Source organism: Arvicanthis niloticus, chromosome 5, assembly GCF_011762505.2.
Source record: "Arvicanthis niloticus isolate mArvNil1 chromosome 5, mArvNil1.pat.X, whole genome shotgun sequence".
Lineage (NCBI taxonomy): Eukaryota > Metazoa > Chordata > Mammalia > Rodentia > Muridae > Arvicanthis > Arvicanthis niloticus.
In genome coordinates this window covers 28,229,567-28,256,291 of record NC_047662.1, presented here as the reverse complement: position 1 = coordinate 28,256,291, position 26,725 = coordinate 28,229,567, and the positions used below count along the sequence as shown (strand labels likewise).

The window sequence follows — 26,725 nt, the reverse complement described above, 5'->3', positions numbered from 1 at the left end:
TACGTGTAACATCTGGGGCTGAAGCCCCAAGAGGATATCCTGCCCATTCAGCATGAGGCAGGGAACTTTGTCGTCTCAGCTGCCCAGGGCAGTCTCCTCCCCCTCCACGGAAATAGACAAGAGCGAGTGAAACGTTAGTTTCTCCATGAGGCTGGGCTGGGGTTGGGGAAAATCCCTGATTGGAGATCAGGACGATGTCCCCTTGCAAATCGTCCTGGGAGGAAGGCTGGAGCAAAAGCGCTTCCAATCGCCTAGGTTTGATGGGGCAGAACCCAGGATGAACCCACCCAGCATTGAAGAAAACACACCGGCCAGGAGATTTGACTGAGATAGAAATCTCAGGACTAGGGCCTGGGATGCTGCCTCCACCCCCACAAAGTAGGAAGTGGGAGGAGCCTTTTGGGGGGCAGCGGAAAGTACAACCACCAGATTCTCACTCCCGCCCCACCCCCACCGCACAGCACAAAGAAGAGGAGGGGCTGTGAGTTAGACTGCCTCTCCGAAAGAGCCTTAGCCTCCAGGGCCCACTGCTTGAGATTCGGACTGGGAAAAGTCCTTCAGGGTAGTGGTGACCAGCTGCCTCTCTCCCTCCAGCTCTTGAGGAGGAGGAAGGGAAGGGCAGAGGTTCCTAGGCAGGAGGAACTAAAATTCAGTACTACAGAGGTCAAGCCTTTGGGTGCCTTGGAGGAAGACTTTGTTCAAGATCCTACCAGGGATGAGAACCTGGTCCTGGGGTCTCTTTGTCTCTTCTCTTCTCCTCTTTTCTTTTCTCCTCCACTTCCTCTTCTCTCCTCCTCCTCCTTTTTTTTCTTCTTTCTTTCTTTCTTTCTTTCTTTTTTTTTTTTTTTTTTTGAGACAGGGCCTCTTGTAGCCCAGGCTGGACTTGTACACGCTGTGTGGCTGAGGATGACCTTGAGTTTCTTACGTTCCACTCCTACTGCCTTCTTTTCTAGGGAACAGGAGATGAGGGTGGGGATCAGATATCTGGTTTCCTAAATGTCTTATTCCCCACAGGTGGTAGAGAGGGAGGGGTTGGAGTTCAAAAGTGATGGGAGAAGTCCTGAGAACTTGGGACCTGCTGTGTAGGGAGTTCTGTTTTGTTTGTGCTGGAGAGGAAACCCAGGCCTTGCCCATACAAAGCATGCACTCTACTCCCGAGCCTTGACAGCCACTCCAAGGAGCTTTTAGGTTTCAATCTGAGCAAGGATGAGACCTTATAGATCGATTCATGTGCCCCACCCCCACCCTTAATTCAAAACTGATGACTCTGAGAAGAACAGTCCCAAAGAGAAGGCAGGGCCAAGTTTGGGAATCACAGGCAGGGAGGGGAACCATCAGGCTGTGAGAAGGCAAGGAGAGGCTCCACCTCCAGTCTGTCCAGAACCGCCTTGCCTGACAGCAGGCTGGGTGGGGTCAGGCGGCTAGCTGTGACTGTGACTCAGGTTTCTGTGGGCAGCCAAGGCAGCCGGCAGGGAGGAGCCCAGACCGACCGACAGGCTGGCCAACTGCTGTTTTAACTGCTGTTTTCACCTCAGCTGTCCCCTCTCCTGGGAATGTAGGAGGCTCTTGACTAGTTTCACCGCTCTCCCAAAGCTACAGACCTCTGTCTTTCTCTACCCCCTTCTATAGACCCTCATGCAGCCTCCTGAGGTCCTGCCACAGGGATGGAGTCAGGGATCTCTGCCTCTAAGAAGGCCCCAAAATGTCTGTGCCACAGGGAGAAGGGTATAATAATGATTGGTCCTATACCCTCAGGGAGAGACTGGGAGAAACCCTTGACTCCTCCAGCCTTCTCCCAGCCTAGCCGGCTCAATATCTGGACAGACCAGTTGTCATGGTGAAGGCCGGGTGGTATACCATAGTATATAGTTGCTGCAGAATCAGGCAAGCAGGCTGAAGCGAGAAGACTTTAATTCCAAGCACAGTGCCCATAGGGCTGACCACTAAGGAGAGACGGCACGGCGGGAGCCAAACCGAAGGCTGTGGTCAGTGATGACAGGGCTTTGCCTTGGTGATGGGTAAGAAGAGTTTGGTCAGCTAGTGCATTCCTCAACAATTGTTGGGCTGTGTTTTGATTTGTTGGACTGTCTTGATAGTGCAGCTCGAAGGGAATCGTGTTTACTCTGCCTTTTCTGTGCCCAGTATCTGTGCTGAGTCTCATTAGTATCTACAGCAACTGAAAGAACTCTAACACTTGGCTTCAGATGGCAAGTCCGGGATTAGAACTCGGCACTGACTGCCACCACAGCTGGCATCTTTGTTTCTCTGGGAACTAGGCAGGGTAGCTGTTCTTGAGAAGGGAGGGTAAGAGAGGGACAAGTGACTTGGATTTGTTTAAAAGGCCACAGGTGGTAGGATGCAGGGGCTGGCTGTGTTTGGGGTTTGGGAACAGATGGCAGTTGGAAGAGAAAGTCGTTAACTATCCTGACACAGAGCATGTGGTCATTCAAACTTTTTATAATGAACTTTAGACCTCTGTGTGAGCCATTGCTAGTTTTCCAGGACGTCCTGGGAGCTTCTGGAGCTGAGCTGCAGCAACAGAAGACAGTTCAAAATAGGGACTTTCCAAGACCAGTCCGGGAGAGAGAAGAATTTGCAGAGCATCACAGAGCCAGTTGTAGGGGAGGAAAATAAGGACACCCTGTGGACAATATAGGACTAACACAAGATGCGGATGCCACCTAGCGGCCAGAATGACGCAGTCAGCCCGGCGCTCGTAGCACTCAGGAGTCGTTGTTCTCTCTGAACAACGGGTGGGACTTCCGGTGGAATTGCCGGATGCTGTCGTCTAACTTTGATCGGCCGAACCACAAGTTCCGTGGTTCTCCGCGCCACACCGCGCAGGCGCAGTGAGACGGGGCCGGTCAGTCCTAGACGCTGAGGGGCCGCGGCTGGGTTGAATCGGCGTCTCCCGGGGTCTGGGATCTGGGTTGTAAGGAGGTGAGGTGAGGCGGCGCTGAGCGGTGAGCACCATGTCGAGGCAGGCGAACCGTGGCACCGAGAGCAAGAAAATGGTAACTGAGCGCGTGACCCGGAGGGCCGGGCGGAATTATAGCTTCCTGGGAAGGGGCCTGGTGTTGGCGCTCCAAGTGATTGTCAAAAGAGTTCTGCTGTGAACTGTGGGATGGGGAAGTCCCAATTTGGGTCAGTCCCTAGGCATCCGGTGCTGGGACAGGTTAGAATCCCCGAGTTGTCTCCCCTGCCCGCTACGCCCGGGTCTCTCGAGGTCGAGTGCTTCTTTATGCTAGACCAACAACAGCGACGGTAATCAATAACAGTAACAACCATTTACTGATCTCTTACAATGTGTTTGGTGCTAGGCTATTGCTTCCATTTTGTCATTACCACAAGGTAACCCTACTAGGTGGATAGTGTTATGGCGTTTTACAACTCAGCGACGCTTATGTGACATCCAGATTTACACGTAGAAAGAGTCAGGATTTGAACCCATTCCTCTCCACTTCCAGAGTGAATATTTCAGACTACTGAGTATACAGCCTTTCACTATGCTTTGGGCATTGTGAGACTAGCTTAGACAGTGGTCTTGTCAGAAGGGACTTGCCATCTAAGGGTAAGAAGTGAGCCGGCCTAAGTACTCAGTGACTCCTATAATGGTTGAGAGGGTAACTGGTTCCTCCCCCGACCTGGGAGTAGTGGGACAGTATATAATCCCAAAAGGCTGGGCTGGGTCTGGAGCACCAGGTCAATATCAGTTTTCTCCAAATCCCAAGGAAAGAGGCCTTCTTGTCAGGTGGGTTTTTTTTGTTGTTTGTTTGTTTTTGTTTTTCAAGACAGGGTTTCTCTGTGCAGTCCTGGCTGTCCTGGAACTCACTCTGTAGACCAGGCTGGCCTCAAACTCAGAAATTCGCCTGCCTCTGCCTCCCAAGTGCTGGGTTAAAGGCGTGGGCCACCACTGCCCGGCTTTGTCAGGTGTTTTTTGTTTGTTTTTCCTTTAGTGCATTCTTTTGCAGAACTGCCCATGCTATGCCTTTGTTTTGGAACTTAAAACTGAACATCTGGGGGTGGAGATGTAGCTCAAGTTGGTAGAGTATCTGTTTAGCATGCACAGGGCCCTCGGTTTAATTCCCAGCACCACATAAACTAAGCTTGGTCATGCATGCCTGTAATCCCAGCCCTCAGATGGTAGAGAAAAAGGGTCAGGAATTCAAGGCTGTCCTTAGCCCGTGACAGAATGTCTGTGGTGTGGGGGGGTGGTCTGAGCATCAGGTTTGGGGATGTAACTCAGTGGCAGAATGCATATGCAGGATACTCTGAATTCAGACTTCACCAAAAACCAACGGGACCAATCTGATATTGCATGCTGGCTAGATCAGAAAACCTATGTATTCTACTCTGGACAGGATGATTAGACTTTCCTTACACCTTTGTGTCTTATACCAAGAACAGCCAGCACAAATGGAAGCCCGGTTATTCCGGGCTAGTTCTTAGTAACCCTTTCTCTCTCAGACCACTGGCAGCAATGATTCATCTCTACACAAATACTAAATACACAATTACAAACTCAGTGACCAAAGTTGGGTTTGATCCCAGCACCACAAACACAAAATGCAAAAAACCCTACATCATGCACATACTTTTGTTTGAAATTGAAAGAATTACTTTCGGCAGACCAAGGATGTGGCTGAGAAGTATACACATGCACAGTACACACACCACACCACACACACACACACACACACACACACACACACACATGTACAGTACACACACCACACCACACACACACACACACACACACGCACAGTACACACACCACACCACACACACCACACCACACACACACACATGCACAGTGCACACACCACACTCACACACACACACCACACTCACACACACACATGCACAGTACACACACCACACACACATATACATAGTACACACATACGCACAGTACACATACCACACACACACCACACCACACACGTGTACACGCGCACACACACACACACACACACACGATGGGGGAGATTTTTGGAAAAAATAACAATAGTTGAGAATGTTATGCTAGAAAACAATGTCATCTAGAAGAAAACTACATGTTGCTTAGCGTTTTCTTTTCTTTTCTTTTTTTTTCCCGAGACAGGGTTTCTCTGTGTAGCCCTGGCTGTCCTGGAACTCACTCTGTAGACCAGGCTGGCCTCGAACTCAGAAATCCGCCTGCCTCTGCCTCCCAAGTGCTGGGACTAAAGTCGTGCGCCACCACCGCCCGGCTAAGATTTTTTTTTTTAGTGTGTGTGTGTGTGTGTGTGTGTGTGTGTGTGTGTGTGTGCGCGCGCGCGTGCATGCACGCCTGCATGAATTTATGGACATCATATGAGTACAGGTACCCTTGGGGGCAAGGGGTATTGGATCCTCTGTAACTGGGATGACGGAAGTTATGAGTTGCCTCATGGGATGCTGGGAACTGAACCTGGGTCCTCTGCAAGAGCAGTAAGGATTCTTAACTTCTGAGCCATCTGTCCAGTGCCAGTGTTGAAATCTTTAGCATCCCTTGAGTATGTATCTGCAGTCACCTCTGCTAGTATTCTTTTGTGGTAACTAGGGAGGCCAGAAGCTCCTGCTCCCAGAGCTTCTACAGCTGCTGCTGTGACTGACTGGAAGAACCTTTCCTTAGACCCTCACACAGTGCACTCCTCCATTCACACATGCTCAGATCGGACACCTGACTGGTTCCTCATAGCACTATCTTTTTCATTTTACATACTTCATTATAAATTACGTGTTTGCTTTTGGGTGGGGAGGGTTTGAGTTTTCGAGACAGAGTTTCTCTGTGTAGCCCTGGCTGCACAGTTCAGGCAGGCCTTGAACTCAAGAAATCCACCTGTCTCTACCCGGAGCTCTTAGAATAAAGGCGTGCTCCCCACAAGCTACTTATCTGTCTTCAGTCTGTCCTGTGAGAATGGGAACTCAAGCAGGGCACGGGTTTGTTCCTTCTAGTGCTCTAGTCCTCTCTAGAACAACACCTGCCACCTCAGCAGCCTGTCCACTGAGTGAATGAATTAGGGACTGCATTTTCTTACTCAGTTCCTGCTGATACTACTCTGGGCTTGCCACATGCTCCCTGTGGCCACCTGTATGTGTTTTAAGTCAAGGTTTTTCTGATGATCCCAGGCTTTGGGGTTACAGGCACCTAGCGATTACCTTTTCCCCTTATATAATACATTTACTCATTTATGGGTGTTACTATTGCTGTGATGAGACACCATGACCGGAAGCATCTTGGAGGGGAAAGGTTTTTTTTGTTGTTGTTGTTTTTTTTTTTTTTTTTTTGAGGGGAAAGGTTTATTTTATTCTCTCTCTCTCTCTCTCTCTCTCTCTCTCTCTCTCTCTCTCTCTCTCTCTCTCTCTTTTTAAGATTTATTTATTTATTATGTATACAGCATCCTGCCTGCATGTATGCCTGCAGACCAGAAGAGGGCACCAGATCTCATTACAGATGGTTGTGAGCCACCATGTGGTTGCTGGGAATTGAACTCAGGACCTCTGGAAGAGCCGTCAGTGCTCTTAACCTCTGAGCCATCTCTCCAGCCCTATTTCATTCTCAGTTCATCATCAAAAGCACCGTGGGCAGGAACTCCAGCAGCACAGGGACCTGGAAGCAGGCCCTGATACAGAGGCCATGGAGGGGTGCTGCTGACTGGTTTGCTCATCGTGGCTTGCACAACCTGCCTTCTTACAGAACTCATGATCATAGCTGAGGAATGGCACCACCTGCAATGGGCTGGCTCGTTCTCCATCATTCATTAATCAAGAAAATGCCCTCCAGTCTTATGGGGGCATGTTCTCAATTAAGATTCTTTCCTTTTATATGACTCTAGCTTGTATCAAGTTGATAGAAAATTAGCTAGTACAGGGAAGATATGCCACAGTATGTGTGGAAGTCAGAGAACAACTTGGAGGGGTCAGTTCTCTCTTCTCTCCATGTGGGTTCTGGGGTCTAACCTAGGTTATCAGCCACAGCAGCAGACACCTCTGCCTATGAGCCAAAGTACTGGTTGTGATATGTCCTGCTTTCCACTGTTTGGGGACAATACCCCTCTTGTGGCCCTCTTCCAGGTAGCCTAGCCTTGAGCACACAATTAAACCTTCCAAGACCTAAAGGGTTAATGCGGCTAACTGAAACAGTCCTTCTGTCCACCAGACTCTACCTGAGCCCCAGCTGTGTGCAGAGCTCCTTGGTGTTCCAGCCTGCATGCTGTGGTAGATGCAGAGATGAAGTCCTAGACCCTGACGGTTCCCAAGAACAGGGACATTGTTCTGGCTGGGACTGAGTCCTGTTTTATTACTTATTTGCTGACACACTCTTCCCCCGTGGTGGGGCTTGAACTCAGGACCTAGGTATATGCTGGGCCAGTGGCCACCACTGAGCCCATCTTCAGTTTCTTCATTGTTCCAAACAGCAGCCAGCTTCAGCATCTTTTGAAATTTTCCTGACTTTCATGAGGTGGCAGTGGTAGATATGACGTTGTAGGACTGTGGAGGAGTAGCTGGCAGCACACGGGTGACACTGTCACTGATGACACTGTCAGCAGGTCTTCTTAGGAGCATTATTGGTCTTTCCCTATATTCAGGTCTTCGCACTATAACCTTAGTGAGCTTTCCCTAATGTATACTTCTTGTTTTTAACTATCTCATAGCTCATGTTTTACCAGCATGTTTGTGTGCATACCGTGTGTGTGTGTGTGTGTGTGTGTGTGTGTGTGTGTGTCCAGAAGAGGGCATTGGATCCCCTGGGCCTGGAGTTATATAGACAGTTGTGAGCCTTCAAGCCTTCATGTGGGAATTGAACCCACGGCCTCTGCATTAGCCCCCAGTGTTCTTCTTAATCACTGAGCTATCTCTCCAGCCCCACACCACTTCTGTTTTTAAAGTATGTAGACCTTTAAGTTATATATTCAAATTGTGCATTGTTCTAAGTAGGCTAGGTTCCTAACTGAGGCTGGAGACAGACTTGCATGTTAATAGAAAGTGTGGAGAACCTGAGTCAGGATTCCAGGCATGCCTATTTTTCGGCAGTGAGCACAGCTGTCCAGGACCCTGCCTTTTCTCACTGGTGACCTGGGGAGCTGCATGTGTAAGGAGCGTGCTAACATTGTGATTTGCATATAATTTGGCAGTCGTGGTGGGCAGAGGCTCTTGGAATCTTCATCCAAGGACTCATTAATAATGGAAGGAAAACTCTCCTGATTTAACGCTCTCATGCCAGCTCTCCGGACTGGTAACTGCTGGATTGTCTCCATCCATTCATGCCCAGGCCATTCCAATGCCAAGCCCCTGACTTTACTAAAAACCGATTCCCCCCTAATAGCCTCCTTTCAGTTGGCATATCTGGCAAATGGTCTCTTGGAGACACCCCGCTCTGACTGTTTTAGTTGAGTACAGAGAGCTTCCTGCTCCCAACATTGATTTTCTTTGACTCTAGTGCAGCTAAGATTTGTTTTAATTGAGGGGCTTATTAATATTGCAATTGTGGGGTAGAGTGGACACATTGAACACTGCCTGGGAAGCATTTGGGTTTTGTCCCTCAGATTACTTTTTCAGTTCTCAGTTGTTTAACCTTGAGCTGATCACTCCTCAATCCAGTCTCCTGTTCCTTCTGGATTTACTACTGCCTGTCTTTACTGAGTTTTTATGAGATACAAAATGAGATAATGAAACATCCTGTTCTGGCCAGGCATGGTGGAGGGTACTTTTAATCCTAGCATTTAGGAGGCAGAAGAGGTGGATCTCTGTGACTTCAAGGCATGCCTGATCTACATAACAAATTTCAGGTCAGAAAAAAAAAAAAAAAAAAAAAAAAAAGGAAAGAAAAAGAGAGCTTGATCTCTTGTTCTTCTCTTGCCTTCTTGCTCCAAAAAAAAAAAAAAAAGAAAGAAAAAGAAAAAGAAAGAAAAAGAGAGCTTGATCTCTTGTTCTTCTTTTGCCTTCTTGCTCCTGCTCTGTCCCCTCGCCCTTCCCCCCCATTTTCTTCTCCCCGCCCCCTCCACATGCTCATGGCCAGCCTCTACTTCTCTCCTCTCACAGGATCTCAAGGTCCTAGGCCTTAGTACTTTGGATTTTTTTTTCTTGGAAGTCTTGTACAAGCCTCTATTCAGAAGGGAGTAGCTCAAAGGAAGGGAGTAGCTCAGTGACAGGGAGTAGCTCAGGGGCAGGGGGTAGCTCAAAGGCAATCTTGATCAGTGGCTCACAACCACCTGTAAATCCAGCTCCAGGGGAATCCAAGACCTCTGGTCGCCTTGGGTACCTTTACTCACATGGACATATGGACATATCCACCAAAGACAGACACACATACACAAAATTTAGGCAGAGAGAGAGAATGAGAATATGAGGGAATATGAGAGAATGAGAATATCCTGCCAGCACTGGGTAGTTTCTTGCAGTCCAGCAGTACATAGAGTTTGGTCCACAGCAATACATGCACACACAATAAAAGTAGAAAAATGGTGCCAGCAAGATGGCCTAGAGGATAAACACCCTGCCAACAAGCCTGATGATCTGAGTTTGATCCTTTGGCTTCACATGGTGAAACGAAAGAATGAATCCTGCAAACTATCTTCTGACTCTCACAACAGGCACCATGGATCATGTGTGTGCATATAAATTAAATAAATGAATGAATAAATGTAAAACACCCCCCCCACTCACACCACACAGTTACATGAAACAAAAGTGTGTGAGAGGAATTGCAGATACTAAGACCAAGAATAAAAACACCGAGTCTGCTGGCAGTAGAAAAGGCGCTGTTGGAGTTGAAGTGAGGAATGTGTTTGTGGTGCTGAGGATCAAACCCAGGGCGCTGGGCATGTCTGGCAACTTCTCTGCGCCTGAGGTATCCCCAGCCCTGAGAAACAAACACATTAACAACACTCAGTCCAGTGGATTCCCTCAGAAATAGCCCATTTTAGCTTCCAAATAAAGACACAGAGACCTGTTATTTTATTAACAAGCGGCCTGCACTAAGCTGGGCAAGTTCTGAGCTATTCTAAGCCTGTAAGACTGCCCATTTCCCAGTCATGTGGTCCTTTACCTTCAACCTGAGTCTTGCCCTGGGTCACTCTGGTCCATGTGTGTCCTCATGGCTGCTCTCTCATTGCAATCTCATGGCAAATCCTGGTTCCTCCACATGGTCTCCCCTTCTGCTGGTTTCTCTACCTTCTGTGGTCTCTCTGGACCACCTCACTGAGATTGGAAGTCCTGCACTATTCTCTTCTGCTCAGCTGATTGGCTGATCAGCTCTTTATTAAACCAATCAGGATAGAGAAGAATTTTTTGCAAAACTCTGAGACCAGTGATGCTTCATAATAATAACAATACTAAAGTCTGGTCTGTCCTCAAATCTCCATCCAGAAATCAGCATTTGAATAATGCAGAGACAACCTTTACCCAGTGCACAAACCATCCCTCAACATGTCCTCCTTTTAGTCCAATAAAAGATTCTTTCTCTTGCCGGGCGGTGGTGGCGCACGCCTTCAATCCCAGCACTTGGGAGGCAGAGGCAGGTGGATTTCTGAGTTCGAGGCCAGCCTGGTCTACAGAGTGAGTTCCAGGACAGCCAGGGCTACACAGAGAAACCCTGTCTCGAAAAACCAAAAAAAAAAAAAAAAAAAAAAAAAAAAAAAAAAAAAACAAACTTTCTCTTATATTGATAAACTATATACAGTAGTAACAACTATGAAAACTTGTCAAGTCAAATTACATTCACAATGTCTAGTCCATTTGTATTTGGTAACCTTAGAAAAAGTACTTTATTATCTGTCCATTTTGGTGAGTTTAGAGTTCCATACTTAAAACATTGTCTATCGGGGCTGGAGAGATGGCTCAACGGTTAAGAGCACTGACTGCTCTTCCAGAGGTCCTGAGTTCAATTCCCAGCACCCACATCGTGGCTCACAAACATCTATAAGGGAATCCAATGCTCTTTTTTTGGTGTGTCTGAAGACAGTGACAGTGTACTCACATATATAAAATAAAAAAAATTTAAAAAGAAAAGTGTCTATCAAAACTTGTATATTTAAACCTAAGGATAATGTGTTAGACCTTAAAACACTTTCTCAAATCCAAAACAATTTAAGCTTAATTATAAGACTATTTAGTCTTCAACTCTATCAGAGACTTGAGAAAGAATAAATAATACCTGAGTGTGCAGGAAGTCAGGCAAACAGCTTCCAAAACTATAGAAATGACAGAGACAGATGGCTGCCTGGATCGTCACCGCCAGTTTTTTTCTTTGTCGTTGGAGCGTCTATCTTTGGCTTTCTGGCCCAGAATATGACAGACTTTTTTGTGAAGCAGGAATATTGAAGGATTTGCCTACTTTGTCCTTGCAAAGTTCAGCAGTCGACTTCCCGGCGTCCTGTTTGTCCATTTTGGATAGCATTCTGTGTGCAGTCAAAGCAAGGGCAGTGTCTTGCCCAGTGTCTAGCTGACCACATCTGAAGCAGTCTCGTCTCCATAAGGAGGTTCTTCCATGCTCATCGTCTTCTTCGAAGTAGAATGGGGAGTTGCCAGGGGCAGACATGTCACTGTCATGAAAGCCTTTTATTAAAACTTTGCCGGGCAGTGATGGTGCAACGTCTTTAATCCCAGCAGTTGGGAGGCAGAGGCAGGTGGATTTCTGAGTTTGAGGCCAGCCTGGTCTACAGAGTGAGTTCCAGGACAGCCAGGTCAATACAGAGAAACCCTGTCTCAAAAAACAAAAACCCCAAAAGGCAAAAAACAAAAAACAGCTTTAAATGCCATATTCTGTAGATCTCTGCGGTTTTTGAAGAGCATCTGTCTGTCTATGGTATGTCTGAATTGTTTGTTTCTAGCCATCTACTGTCTGCTTAACTTTGAAAACATCTATTGCAAGCTAAATGAAGCTTGTTTCCATAATTAAGCTAGTCTCTAACATGGCCATAAGTTTAATTGACTATTAACTTGCATTTCTTATTTATCCTAAACAGTTTGTAAAGTAGCTTTCAAAAGGATTAGAATTTAACATTGCATTTTTAAGAAATAGGTACAATACCTAAAACAAGAGTGGAGATATATATATATTATATTATAACAAGATATAACCTTAAATCTGTACCAGTAGACAAAGTCTGTACCAGATGTAAAATATTTGCTTATTAATGTTTTTTGGTCTAAGAGTAGATCAGTGATCTACCATTTAACCAAGCCTGGTCTGCACCCAGTCTTCCAGTCCAGAAATCAGCAGCTGAATAATACAAAGACAACCTTTACACGGTGCACAAACCCATCTCCCAACAACCTCTGTGAGTTTTAGCGGTAGGTCTGTCACAGCAGTGCCCAACTCGCAGAACTAACTCACTGCCCTAGTTTGCTTTGTACTGATGTGACAGAGACCCTGAGTAAAAGCTGTTTGGGGAGGAAATGGCGTACATGATCCAATCACAGTCCAATGCTGAGGGTAGTAAGGGAAGAAACGTGGAGGCAGGAACTGAAGTGCAGACCAAGGAGGAAGAGATGCTGTTTCCTGGCTTGCTCTTTTTATACAGCCCAGGGCCACCTGCTCAGTGTCACCCACGTCATTCATTAATCGCCGCTGGAGAGATAGCTCAGTGGTGACCTGGATTCAGGTCTCAGCTCCTGTACAGTGGTCCACAACCATCCCTAACTCCAGTTCCAGGGTTAGTGTTTGCCATCATACACACATGGCATCACATGCTTACACGCAGGCAGTCATGCATACATATAAATGCTCTTAAAATGTTAGAAGTCATTAATCAAGAATCACCGGCTTGCCTACAGACACCAGATGGGGCATTTTCTCAGTTGAGGCTCCCTCTTCACAGTTGACCCTAGCTTGTGTCAAGTTGACAAAAACCTAACCAGCACAGCAACAGAAACCAGTTTGGAGCAGCCTTGTGTTCCAGGTATATGAAATGTGTATTCTTGGGCTGCTGAGATTGATTAGTGGGTAGAGGTGCTTGCTGCTAAGTCTGGCAGCTTCAGTTTGATCTCGGACACACATAATAGAAGGAAAGAACATACTTTCAAAAGTTATCTTCTCTCTTCCATACATAACTCTGGCACGCCTGGTCTCATGAACACATGTGTGTACATACATGCGGACACACACACAACTATGATTACATTTTTTAAAAATTTTTTATTATTTTATTTTAACGTTTTTAGTTTTCTAAGACAGTTTCTCTTTGTAGTGTAGAATTTGCACTGTAGACCAGGTAGACCCAAACTGCTTGCCTCTGCCTCCCAAGTGCTGGGATTAAAGGCTTGTACCACCACTGCCCGGCTTTATTGTTTTATTGTTAAATATTATTTATTATTATCTTGTGTATGTGTCTACATGAGTCTATGTGTACCATGTGTCTGCAGGTGCCTGCTGAGGCCAGAGGGTGTTGGACCCCCTGGAAATGGAGTCATAGGCAGCTGTGAGCCACCATGTGGGTTCTAGGAACTAAACTCAAGTGCTCAGGGAAAGCAGTAAGAACCCTTAACTAATGAACTCCCCCCACCCCCAATATTGTAATGGGATCTCTGGATCTTCCTTCTCTGCCAACCCAGGTTCTCCCACAGTTGCCAGCTCCTCCCATGAGCAGCAGGGAATCCCAAACCTTGGGGGCACAGCCCAAGTCCATGTCAGGACTCTCTCTAAGATGAGGGGAAGCCATCGGTCACACCTGCCCTGAAACAGAAGCTGATGTCTTGGCTCTATCTTTCACTGATTCCCGTGAGTAGCCGTTCCTCCCAGGTTCAGGTGACCCAAGCTGGCAGCTGTGGCAGAGACTGGATTGGCAGAGGCCGCTGCTGTCTTAGAAGATGACTGTGAGGTATCTTCTATGGCCAGTTCACAGTGGGTGTGGCTGCAGTCCTGTCGTGCTGGCCACTCCACAGGGGTGATGTGTCCTTCCCTGGAATCCCAGGGTTGTAGCCAGGCTAGTCCAGACCCTCTCTGAATCTTTTCTGCTGCTTGGTCCCAATTGCCTTCTGCATCTCTTTCAGAGTTCTGAGCTATTCACACTAACCTATGGAGCGCTTGTCACCCAGCTGTGCAAGGACTATGAAAATGACGAAGACGTGAATAAGCAGCTGGACAGAATGTGAGTGAGCGTCTCTCTCATGCAGCTCCAGAGCCTGCTGCATATGGGCGGTTCTGTGAAGCTAACATTTAGGGTACACTTATGAAGGTGTGGGGGTGTTATCTCCATCTCCTCTTTTAGCCGACAACAGCCTCGTGTTTATATATAATTTGTCTTGACCTAGTAATGGTCTGTTTTCTGATTTCCTTCCAAGGGGCTATAACATTGGAGTCCGATTGATTGAAGATTTTTTGGCACGGTCAAATGTTGGAAGATGTCATGACTTTCGGGAAACTGCTGATGTCATTGCTAAGGTCATTTACCTGGGCCACCTGACCCTCTGATGCTTGTCATTGCCGACCACTCTCACTGTCTCCCTTAATCTCCCAAAAGACGGATTAGGCAGCCCTTTGGACCAAAGCAGCCTTCTTGGTGGTTTGGGAATAACCACCAGGCAGGAATGACTGGGCTCTTTCTTGTGTGTTATGGCTTCGCTGTGGCTGAGTTTAGTGGTGTGTGCCTGTGATCCCCACACTTGGGAGGCAAACTGCAGAGTCACAGCAAGTCTGTGGTCAGCCATAGCTACATAGCAAGATCCTACCTCCAAACAGACAAAGCCAGCGTGTGTGTCTACCTCACTGAAATTAAAGCCCAATTTCATCCCCTTTGAAAGTGTAGCTGAGCGCTGTGGAGGTTTGAGAGTGTGCATTTTGGGCAGATGTGACTCAGACCTATAATTTCAGCATTCACAAGACAATGGTAGGACGGTTGCTGCAAACTCAAGGCCAGTGTAGGCTATGTAGTCAGCTCCAGGCCAGCCTGAGCTACAGGAAAAAGTAAAGCAAGATAACCCTCCTCAGTGAGATTTTAGTTCAAGGCAGTGGCCCTTCCAGTGGGGCAGGCAGGCAGGCAGATAGTGAGTTAGTGCTTAATTGTATGGTGCCTGAAGGAGAAAGATGGAGTCCTCATGGGTGCTTGTCTTTCTCCAGATCTCTTAAAGATTTGAGGCCACAGTTTTGCCCTCTGACCCCTCCCCGATGGCATAGTTCTCACTGTTCCCCACCATGTTGTGTGCCACCTGACAGGTGGCATTCAAGATGTACCTGGGCATCACTCCAAGCATCACCAACTGGAGCCCAGCTGGAGATGAATTCTCCCTCATCTTGGAAAATAACCCGTTGGTGGACTTTGTGGAGCTTCCCGATAACCACTCGGCCCTCATTTACTCCAATCTCCTGTGTGGGGTGTTGCGGGGAGCCCTGGAGATGGTGAGTAGGGCATCTGCACCTCCCACAGCCTTGGAGCTGTCTGTCTGTCTGGTGAATGTGTGGCTGAATGGAGAAGAGAAAAGGTCTTTGGCTTACCCAGCCTCTTGCTGTCCAAGTCAGACACCTCTGCCTAGTCACAGTCTCTCCTTCCTGACATGCCCAGGACAGTGCTGCTCCCTCTGAACAGTGGATGGCAGCCCTGTCCCACACTGGTTACCTGGGCCACAGTCAAAGTGGATTGAGAAGCTTGCCTGCTTGCCTGCTTGCCTGCTTGCCTGCTTGCCTGCTTGCCTGCTTGCCTGCTTGCCTGCTTGCCTGCTTGCCTGCTTGCCTGCTTGCCTGCTTGCCTGCTTGCCTGCTTGCCTGCTTGCCTGCCTGCCTGCCTGCTTGCCTGCTTGCCTGCTTGCCTGCTTGCCTGCTTGCCTGCTTGCCTGCTTGCCTGCTTGCCTGCTTGCCTGCTTGCCTGCTTGCTTGCTTGCTTGCTTGCTTGCTTGCTTGCTTGCTTGCTTGCTTGCTTGAGGTCCCTGTCTTTGGTGTTAGAGTATTGGGGCTGGCAAGCCTGTCTCTGTGGGGATCAGTCCCTTTTTAAAAAAGTTTACAAGTTTTATATATTCATATAGTTTATATAGTGAATTTTAGCTCCACCCCATCTCTCTTCCTTCCTCTCTCCCTCCCTCTTCTTTTTCTTCTCTCCCTCCCCTTCCCCTCTTCCCTCCCTCCCTCCGTGGCATTTCTGATCTAGCCTCACTGCGGGGTTCCCCAGAGGCTGTGGTCTGGCATCTGTCCATTCTATTCCTCAGGTCCAGATGGCTGTGGAGGCCAAGTTTGTCCAGGACACTCTGAAGGGAGATGGCGTGACAGAAATCAGGATGAGGTTCATCAGGCGGATTGAAGACAATCTCCCAGCTGGAGAAGAGTAAGCATCTCTAGGACTTGGCAGCCAAGAGGAGTGCCTGCTGGGATGCGAAAGGCAGGCGCTCGATCCCTCTGCCCTGGAACTCAGTGACTTTTAAACTGATGTTATATATTCTTCTAACCTTATTCCCATTCTCCATGCTAATAAAGAGCAGACTGATAGTCTGTTTGGCCCACAAATATGCACCTCAGAAGGGGGATTCTTTGCTCCATTTCCCTTCAGAAGGGCAGGATGTACTTGCCCTTGGTTGGACTAAGAGAGCTCAAACCATTTTACATTCCTGTGAATTTTCCAAAGCAAAACCTACTATGACCCCATTAAGGGACGAGCCCAATGCATCTGTTCCTGCGCCTCCATGACGCCATTGGCAAATGGCTGTAGGGAGTCTTGGGTTGTGGAGGGGAGGGAGAACACTGGGAAGGGGTGGGTAAGAATTGTTGGCTGTAGTGACACACTGTAGTCTTGCCAGGCCACGGAAGCCAGTCATGCCGGAAACACCGGCTTCTGGGAAGCCGCCCAGGTCTCATTCCTCCCCGCTGTTTGGAGGCAACATCTCCGCTTTTTACGGAGGGTCCATCCTTTTTTCTTACAAATTCTTCAATAAAGACACATTCTTGAGTGAAGTCCCAATCCTGTCATGTTTTCCTTCTGCTCAGCATGTGAAGTCTGACTAGAAATGAGCGTGTGAGCCGAGTCCTGCTTACAGCACACAGCAGATGCCGGATTGATCCTGTCTGGTCGATGATTCTGTTTTCATTGGCAAAGGCCAAGGTCCAGCCGCCTGAGGTCATAAAGCTGTCAAGTGGAGGGAGACAGCAGGCTTTGAAGGACACACAAACCCTGTTCTTGACTGAAGCTCTGAAGGCTGACTAGCAGGGGTTACTCTCCAGCCTTGGGGCTTGGGTTAGCCTTACCTCAGGTGCAGGGGATTAAGTGTAGGTCTCAAACAAGCCAGACAAGTGTTCTGTACTGTGCTCATCCCCAGTTACTCTCAGCACACGCCTTTGCTGGTATCTCGAGCACACCTTTAGTTCCAGCACTTGGGAGGCAAACACAGGCGGATTTCTGAGTTTGAGGCCAGCCTGGTCTACAGAGTGAGTTCCAGGACAGCCAGGGCTACACAGGGAATCCCTGTCTTGAAAAAAACAACAAACAAAAACCTAAGAAACAAAACAACAAAAGCTCCCACTTCTGTATAATAGGATTTAAGCTGTCTAGGCTGGCCTTGAACTTGTAATCCTCCTGCTGAAGCCGGATACAGATCCTTTTCACCGGAGCTAGATAGATGGTTAAAATGATACAGCGAGTGTGCGAGTGTCCTGCTCTCCTGTTCGTGCATGCGTTCGTGCACTTGTGCAGGCTCTCATGTCCACTTACTGTAGCCTGCTGTGGAGATTAGAAGACAACCTTTGAGACTTGGCTTCTGCCACCCTGTGTGTTCTGAGGGTCAGACAAGGGTTGCCAGGTGTGGCAGTGGATGCCTCTATCTCGCTAACCACAGATAGGCATTTAAAAAAAAAATGTTCTAAAATTAATTTATGTGTATGGATGTTTTGTCTGCATATGAGCTACTCTGTGGGCTCTGGGAATCAAATTGCAGGCCTCTGGAAGAACACCTAATTGTCTCAACCACTAAGCCATCTCTCCAGACTCCAGATAGCTCTCAAAGAGAAGAGGCAGAGGTTGTCTCAGGCCTGTTCTTTGGGACAACCTAGGGCCTTGAATTTGGCCAGGTTATTGGGAAACTGAACTGAGGCTTTCCCCGGTTAACTTGCCTGAGAAGAGCTGGTTACAGGTGTACCATGCTGGAAACATGGCTAGATTCATGAGGATGGGACCAAGGTTCCCAGGGCACAGGAAGGAGGCGGTTGTCCCTCAGCTGTGGTAGGCTACTGAGGAATAAGTGTCACAATTTATTTCCCCAGGTACAGGGAGGGTGACCCTCTGGGATCCCACCCTTAGAGCCTCTTTCTTCCTGCAGATACAGTCTGGGGCTCCATGGCACACCCTTTGTTTTGGTCAACTGGAGTTAGGGTGGGACTCAGCATAATGCCATAATGCCGTAATCCTGTCATACCAGATGTGAATGAATGAACAAATAAATGAATGAATGAAAGGGATGAGGAGGTGATTTTGGGACTCACAGGAAGAGTGATGTGTAGTGTGTATGGACTCAGTCAAAAAACCAACCACACTCCCTCCCGTGTTCTTTGAAGGGGGGCTCTTCTTTCTTCCTCTCCGTGTACCACATTCTGCTTCCCAGCAGCCATTTTGGCCTGAGGTTTTGGATCTTTCCCTTCCCAGAAATAACTTAAACATCACGAGAGTTGCAAACCATGGAAACAAGGCCTCCTTAGTTGGTTTCTCCCACCTCCAGCCCTACAATTGAGGGGTATACACTGCGGGTACTAAAGGGCAGAGAGGGGCTGTCCCAGCATCCTAACTTCCTATCCCTCCCCACCTTGTGTTCACCCCTCAGCCCTTCCCCACCTTCCCTGTTATACCATACACTCTGTTCCAGCAAGATGGGGGCAGAATGGACAAGCTCTTACGGGAAATGCTGACTGGTGGGGAGTGGTTCTGGGGAGCCTTAGCTTGGGACTGAGTTCTGGGGCTAAAGGACAGCCTTTAGGTCAGGCCGGTTGGGCAGAGCTCTGGACAGGTCACGCTTTGCAGCCTTTAGCCACCAGAGGTCTCCAGATCACCTCCAGATCATTCCGGAAAGTGACTGTTGCGACTCCGGGGTTTTGTTTTGTTTTAATTTGCTCAAAGATGCACCTGATGGGGTAAATCTTAGAGGCTTGTCAAAGCGTGGAGTGTCCTCCTCCAGTTACCCCCACGAGGCCCAACAGCAAAGCTCACGTGGCCGCCAGGCTAAGCATCCGCCTGCTACACTCAAGGCATGGGAAGAATCTATTGGCCAAGGCTCTCTGGCAGCAAACACTCCAAAGTCAGGCTGGCCTCCTGAACTGTACAAGCTAGCTCTGAGCCCTCCCTTAACCAGTCCCCCTTCCTGAGTGGCGTCCAGAGCCCCAGCTCCAGGACTGGACCTGATGTAACTATCCTCTTCCTGCCCCAGACCCTACCTTAGTGAAGTCTCCATATTCAGACTACACCTCCTGGGAGGCTGGCCTCCCTCACTGGGCATGCAGGTCCAAGAAGTGACGGCAGCAGAGCGGCAGAGGCCGTAGGAGCTGAAATCGCATTAAGTAAAATTAAAATAGTCTCCTAACAAGTGGTTCATTGTGGCGGGTGAGAGGTGGGGGTGTAGGAAAGCATCCTCCGTCCTCCTGGAGCTTAAGTGCTACCATGTGCTGTTCCTTGGAAGCCAATGCTAGTGGGAGGGGAGGGTGGCGGCAGGCAGAGACACGTAGTTACTGCTGTTACCGCTCCTGAGCCTTTGATGTAAGGCCAGGCCTGACCCCAGGACAGCCGCTGGCCACTGCTAGGGGAGCTGTGGGGTTCAGCACATTCCTGGGGGCAATTTACACTCTGGCAGGAGTAGAGGAAAGTTTCTACTGTGGGGAAGGGAAGGGGGCTACTGCAGTAGAGGTTGGGGAGAACGCATTGTAAGGAGCGGTGGAAAAAGCTAAGGCACAGGGCTCCCTTGTACCTGGCTTGGGTGGAGGCCTCTGTTGGTGCTGAAAGCACCTTCTTACCACACTGGCTAGCCCAAGTTAGCCCAGGGGATGCCGGGAAGCAGCTGTTCTTTCCTGATGGTTCTGGCTGGGAATGTCAGCTGAGCCAGCATCCCTAACTGAGCTGGACCAGAGGAAGGAAGGGCCCGGGAGGAGAGATGTTCAGGGGCAAGAGAGCACATGTGAGCATAGACACACATGGTCTGTAACAAGCACTGATATTTACTGCAGAGCCACTGTCTGGCAGTGCTGGATAAGCAGCTGGCCCTGAGCGTTACAACCTAATTACTATTCTGTGTTGCAAAAGAAGGACTGAGGTCCCTAGCTAGTACTTGGTACATGCTGGATTTGAGCCCAAGTGATCAAACTTTGAGCGTTTCACTCTGTCTTGTACATGTTGTGGATGCATCTGTGTTTCCTTGTGCTTGTCTGTGTGTAAACTTTTTGACATTTTTATTTGTGTTTTACTGTGGCAAGGCTTCATGTAGCCTAGGATGGCCTCAGGCCTCAAACTCGTCTTGTTGCAGAGGATAACCCTGAACTGATTCTTCTGCCTTCCTCTCCCAAGTGCTGGTATTACAGGCATGTGCCACCAGAGTTTGAATATTTTCTTTAAGAAAAATGTAAGCTGGGCTGTGGTAGCACATACTTTTAATTTCAGTACTCAGGAGACAGAGGCAGGCAGATCTCTGAGTTTGAGGCTAGCTTGGTCTACAGAGTGAATTACAGGATAGCTAAGGTTACACAGAGAAGCCCTGGAGACACACACACACACACACACAGAGAGAGAGAGAGAGAGAGAGAGAGAGAGAGAGAGAGAGACAGAGACAGAGACAGAGAGAGACAGAGAGAGAGAGACAGAGACACAGACACAGACACAGAGACACAGAGAAACAGAGACAGACAAAGAGAGACAGACAGACAGAGGTACACAAAGAGAGAGAGAGACAGAGAGACAGAGACTGAGGAAATATAGACTTGGGCCTGCAAAATAGCTTAGCGTGCAAAGGCAGGTGTTACCAAGCCTGATAACCTGAGTTTGACCCCTAGAACTCACATGCTAGGAGAGAACCAGTTCCTGAAAGTTGTCCTCTGACCTCCACACATGTACTGTGACACACAAGAGTTTGCACACACATAAACAAAGAAATGTGAAACCCAGAAGGGTGGAGAGACGGTTCAGTGGTACAGAGCAGAAGCTGTTCTTCAGAGCAGTCTCACGGCAGATCACATGGGCTGTAACTCCATTTCCAAGGAGACAGAAACCTTCTTCTGGCCTGCATAAGCACCAGATGTGCACACAGTACACAGATTTACATGCAAGCAAAACATTCATACACATTAAAAGAGAACACATTTTAGAGGGCAGTGATGGCTCACACCTTTAATCCCAGCACTTGGGAGGCAGAGGCAGGTGGATCTCTGAGTTCGAGGCCAGCCTGGTCTATAGATCGAGTTCCAGGACAGCCAGGGCTACACAGAGAAACCCTGTCTCAAAACAAAACAAAACAAAACAAAACAAAACAAAACAAACAAAACAATAGATCTATGCTAGCTGGCCTAGGCTAGCTTGCTCTACAGAGTGAATTACTCTGTAACTTGCCAGGAGCATCTGCCCATTCCTGAAAGCATTGTAAGCTGAGGAGAAGCTGAAAGTGACAGGGGAGTGGTCCCAGCTCTGCCCTCTGTGGTCTCTGGACATCTGTTCTGGATGCTGAGCCTGTGTTTTCAGGGAACGCTTACAAAAATACTTACTGTTTGAAAGGTGCAACAAAAGAAGGTCAGTGTGTCAACTTCTTAGCGTAGACGGAGTATTCCCTAATTGGCAGTTATAATTAATGTGGCTGTTACCAGGGAACTGTCTTGCAAAGCCAGCCTATGGAGATATGAGTGTGTGAGGGTTGTGGCAGGGTAGTCTTGAGAGGATGTCTGTCATCTGTGTCGTTCATCAAGGAACCCCCAAGCACCTAGCATAGCTTTTCAGTGCAAGGAATGTGCTCAGTAAATGTTCACTGAGTGCTGGGTCAGAGGTGGGAAGGCTCCGAGGAAGAGGAGGATGTGGGTAGGTCCACAGGACCCCGTGCACAATCAGGGGACTCAGTACACAATGAAAACATGCAGCGGGGTGGGGTGGGGCGGGGGTGGTAGTAGGTAAGATCCTCATGTTTGTATGGAGAGTCCACATCTACACAAATCCAGACACGGTGGCACAGATGGTCTGATGTAGGCAGTGGCAAACAGGAGACCCTGTCTGAAACAAGATGGAAGTGTTAGACTTCCACATCGTGGCATACGAATACCCAAGTGCATATGCTCATGCAGAGAGAGAGAGAGAGAGAGAGAGAGAGAGAGAGAGAGAGAGAGAGAGAGAGAGCGAGAGAGCAGAGACACGGAACCCTTTGTTTAGAAATTGTTTTGAATTTCAAGATGACTAGCAGGGCTACATGCCCACATTAGTGGGGAGCCTTGGGGGGAACCTCCAGAGTCAGCTTTTGACTCCACCTGTCTGTAGAACACCATTATTCCTGGCCCTTCCCTTGGAACAATTGCCAACTTGTAGAGGAGAGTAGAGGGCTGGCCCCAGGGAGCATGAAGACAGAAAGGCTGCTCAGTGTGGGCAGGTCAGAAGACAGATCCAGTGGCCTTTAGATTTGTGCCCTGCCAGAAAGCCCCTCCGGAGTCAGGCTCCTGCCTGAGAGCCTCTGCTGTCTTCTAACCCGCAGAACTCACCTCCCACCATCAAGAAGGCCACCGGGTGGTCTAGGCACATGTGGTCACATTTAGATGTTGATTAAAGCAAAATTGTTATAAGATTAGAATAGTTAAGGTAACTTTAATTTCCACTGCATTACTGGGATTTTTGAAGCTGGAGCTAAGAATCCCCCAGGGTGGAAGCTGTACAAGGGGTGGGGGTTGGGTGTCTCCATTTTCTTCCACTGTGGGGAAATAGGCTCTTGACAACCAAAATGGCTGAAAGCATGGAGCTAGAGGAGAGGAGAACTTCCTAGGAGTCTCAGAGCCTGGAGTCCCGTCCTCTAGCAGATGTAGGAGTGGGGGACGGGCCCTGGTGGAACAGGAATTTGCCAATGCCCCCCTCCCAGACTGTTTGCATGCCCCGGGCCACACATCTGTGCAAACATCCCTTCCCTCAGTTTGCCAGACAGAAGGGTGGCAAAGGGGGGTGTCTCATACAGGGGCTCTACAGGCTCCAACTGGAGTGGCTGGAGATGGAGGGGTGTGGTGGTGGGGGTGGCTTTACGTTGGTAAAACAAATTTAGGAATGGAAATGAGGATTGCGAACATGAATTGTTATTAAATGTTGGTGATAAAGATTCCTGACATTTATTGTAAGTCAGCGCCTGATTATGTCTGAGCCACTACTACTCACAGACTTTTATTAAACCCTCTGTTATTATCCTCTCTCCCTCTGGCTTGAACAGTGTTCATTTCTCGCAGTTCTGAAGGTTGAAAGCCTAGGATCAGAGTGCCAGAACAGTCAAATTCTTGGGGAAGCCTTCCAGGCTTATACTTACAGACGGACTTTTGTATCCTTCGGCATCTGGCCCAGTTGCTGTCTCTTCGAAGAGACCCTCTGGCACAGGGAGAGTCCCTGGGGAAGCCAGCTCACTTCCTTCTCATTTGTGTGACCACCATGAGTGAGTCGGTTAACCCCTCTGAGCCTCAGTTTCCCCATTTGCTAAGCAGAGCCATTAATACCAAATGACCTCAGAGGTTGCTGTTAAGGATTAAATGAGTTGATACAGGCAAAGTGTGCACTGAGCATCACAGTCCCCCATAGTAGAGGAGAAACTTGAGGCTTTAAGAAATGAGGCTGCAGGGCTGGAGAGATGGCTCAGTGGTTAAGAGCACTGACTGCTCTTCCAGAGGTCCTGAGTTCAATTCCCAGCAACCACATGGTGCCTCACAACTATCTGTAATGGGATCTGATGCCCCTTTCTGGTGTGTCTGAAGACAGCTACAGTGTACTCATATACATAAGATAAATAATTCTTAAAAAAAAAAAAAAAGAAAAAAAGAAAAGAAAGAAAGAAGAAAGAAAGGAGGTTGCTTGCCCCCAGTCACAAAGAAGTAGCACAAACTAAGACCACAAACTAAGGCTGATCTCAGAACCAGGAGGCCCATGGCTGGGGGCTACATAAGGACAATTCTAAAAAAAAAAATTAAAAAGTTATTTGTGTGGTGTGTCTGTCTGTCTGTCTGCCTGTGTGTAGGTCAGAGGCACTGGTTTTCTCCCTCCACTTTGCTTTAAGGCAGAGTTTCTTGTGCTATGGTCTCGAGAGGGGTTGGTATTCATCTGTTTTATTGGGAAAGGCAAGGTACTTTGATTTGTTTCTGTAGAAATTTCCAGAAATGTTGATGCACTCAAAGCATACAACCACCACCTCCTAGTAGTAGTGTCTGTGTGGTGTTCACAGTGGCTGCCAGTTGGTCCAGAGGATGGCTGAGGGGCACTAGAACCTGCTCCTTCACCAACTTTGGTTTGAAGGGCTCAGGGGAGATGGAGGGAGTATATCAGGAGACTCAGGGTTGGCAACCCAGTGCAAGGCCAGCTGGGTTTGTGGTTCAGTGAGGGATGTGCATGAAGCCCACGAGAGCCTCCTTCCCAGCAGCTTAGCCCTTATCTGTCCAAATCACTCACACAACTGAGTGAACTACGTGGATTAAGACACATGACCCTCAAAGCAGTCCGTGAGAGCCTTTGGAATGAGGAAGCTGAGGCATGAGAAGCTAAGTGATTGGTTTCAATGGTCCATAGCCATTTGGTGACCCTTGGATTTGAACCCAGGCAGGCTAACTCCAGAATCTATAGCATTCTCATTCCCTGCTGCATAGTTAGCTCCCATCCCCTTTCCGAGTGCTCAGCCCCAATCTGAGCCCCATCTAGGGCTTGCTTTTCACACTAGTGATAGGGGAAGGCCCCAGCTGTCCATCCCTGCCGTGTTCTCTTGGCTGCTCTGACATCCAGCCTCCACCTACCCGCTTCTTCCTCAAGCAAGACTCCAGCTTGCCTTTGCTGTACTTCCTCTGGGCTGGCTCAGGCCAGGAAGCAAGACCCAAAGACCTCCCTGGTAGCCTCCCAATTTGAGGGGTGGGATGGAGTTCGCCCAGGCTTGGGGGTGGGTGGGGTGAGAGGCCCCACTGAATAGTGGTGGGACTGCTGTGTACCTTGGCAGGGGGACAGCGAAGTGGGAGGCCCTTGGAGGGTAGGCAGGAGGGGGAAGGGGCGAGACTGAGACAGCCCTGGGTTCTCTGTTGCTTGTGTTGTCCTGTGGATCTCTAAGCTCCTTCCAGCTTAGAGACACAGCGACCCTTACCCAAACTTCTCCCCGACTCGGTTCATCTAAAATCTACTACATTTCTTTCCTCCACCTTTCTTCCTGAGATACCTCTTTAGCCTCTGCAGCCTGGCTACCAACCCTGTCCCTGACTCTAACCACCTGCCTGTAGCTGAAAGGGCCACTTTTCTGTGAGACCAGCCTGGCCCTGTGGGCCTCTTCGTCTGTCTAGAAAAACACAGCTTTGAAACTGTTCTCCTGGCTCTCGGTTGTTTCCCTGCCTCAGCCACATCTCTTAAGGCCTTATAGATCCCTCTTCTGTCGGTGGATGCAGTTTGACCTATGCTATGTCCTGGGGTTGGGGGTGGGGTTGCTTTCCCCAGCTTCTGTACATCCCATGGTATCAAGGGCTGGAAGCCCACAGGTTCTATTTCCCTTTTGGATCCTTTGAAGTGCCACAGACTCTCATCACCCCCCAACCTGTTCCTGGGCCTTACCATTCCCAGGCCACTAACCAGAAACCCAAACCCAGACTACTAACTTCTTCTTCTTCTTCTTCTTCTTCTTCTTCTTCTTCTTCTTCTTCTTCTTCTTCTTCTTCTTCTTCTTCTTCTTCTTCTTCTTCTTCTTCTTCTTCTTCTTCTTCTTCTTCTTCTTTTTGAGACAGGGTGTGTTAGTTAGGGTTCTGTTGCAGTGATGAAACGTCATGATCAAAGCAACCTGGAGAGGGTTTATTTCAGTTTATATTTCCAGGTGACAGCTCATCATTGAGGAAAGGCAAGGCAGAAACTAACTCAAACAAGGCAGGAACCTGGAGACAGGAGCTGATGCAGAAGCCATGGGGTGCTAGCTACTGGTTTGTTCCCTAAAGTTTGCTCAGGCTATTTCCTTTCCTTCTTTCTTTCTTTTTCTTTTGTTTCTTTCTTTGTTTGTTTCTAGACAGAGTTTTTCTGTGTAGTCCTGGCTATCCTGGAACTGTGAAACAGACTGGCATTGATCTCATAGATATCTGCCTGCCCCAGCCTCCTGAGTGCTAAGATTAAAGGCATGTGCCAGTGCTGTTGTCGCTGCCGATGCCCTGCTGCCGCTGCCGCTGCCGCCGTCGCCACCACCTCTGCTGGCACCACCACCACCCGTTTCTGCTTGCTTTCTTATAGAACTTAGGACCACCAGCCCAGGGATGGTCCCCACCGACAGTGGGCTGGGCCCTCTGTCACCAATCACTAATTAAGAAAATGCCTTACAATTGGATCATACGGCAGCATTTTCTCAATTAAGGTTCCCTTCTGTCATGTCACATAACTCTCGCTTGTGTCAAGCTGACATAAAACTAGCCATCATCACACAAGATCTGTGTAGTCTTGGCTTTCCTAGAACTCACTATGTAGACCATAGCTGGCCTGGAACTCAGAGATCTACCTGCCTCTGCCTCCTGACTGCTGGGATGAAAGGCATGCGCCCCCTCTTTTAAGATGCCTCTCCCCAACACCCAAATCCTGTCTATCTCAATACTGCTGCAGCTCCTCTAAGGGAT

The 26,725-nt window shown here is 48.4% G+C and overlaps 1 protein-coding gene across 1 annotated transcript; it reads left to right on the top strand.

Moving 5' to 3' along the window:
- The first annotated feature begins 2,841 nt into the window (after positions 1-2,841).
- On the top strand, positions 2,842-16,879 carry Trappc3 (trafficking protein particle complex subunit 3). The gene is made up of 5 exons (XM_034503546.2): positions 2,842-3,014; positions 13,996-14,093; positions 14,287-14,386; positions 15,158-15,340; positions 16,141-16,879. Exons 1-5 carry the CDS (start codon positions 2,973-2,975, stop codon positions 16,258-16,260), a joined length of 543 nt encoding a protein of 180 aa, XP_034359437.1. The 5' UTR covers positions 2,842-2,972; the 3' UTR covers positions 16,261-16,879.
- Positions 16,880-26,725: the final 9,846 nt, after the last annotated feature.

Excerpts from the sequence above, each read along its gene's own strand:
- Trappc3 (XM_034503546.2), top strand. The coding sequence starts at position 2,973 with ATGTCGAGGCAGGCGAACCGTGGCACCGAGAGCAAGAAAATG. Across the intron at positions 14,094-14,286 it reads AATAAGCAGCTGGACAGAAT|GGGCTATAACATTGGAGTCC; the intron begins GTGAGTGAGCGT and ends TTTCCTTCCAAG. Across the intron at positions 14,387-15,157 it reads CTGCTGATGTCATTGCTAAG|GTGGCATTCAAGATGTACCT; the intron begins GTCATTTACCTG and ends GCCACCTGACAG.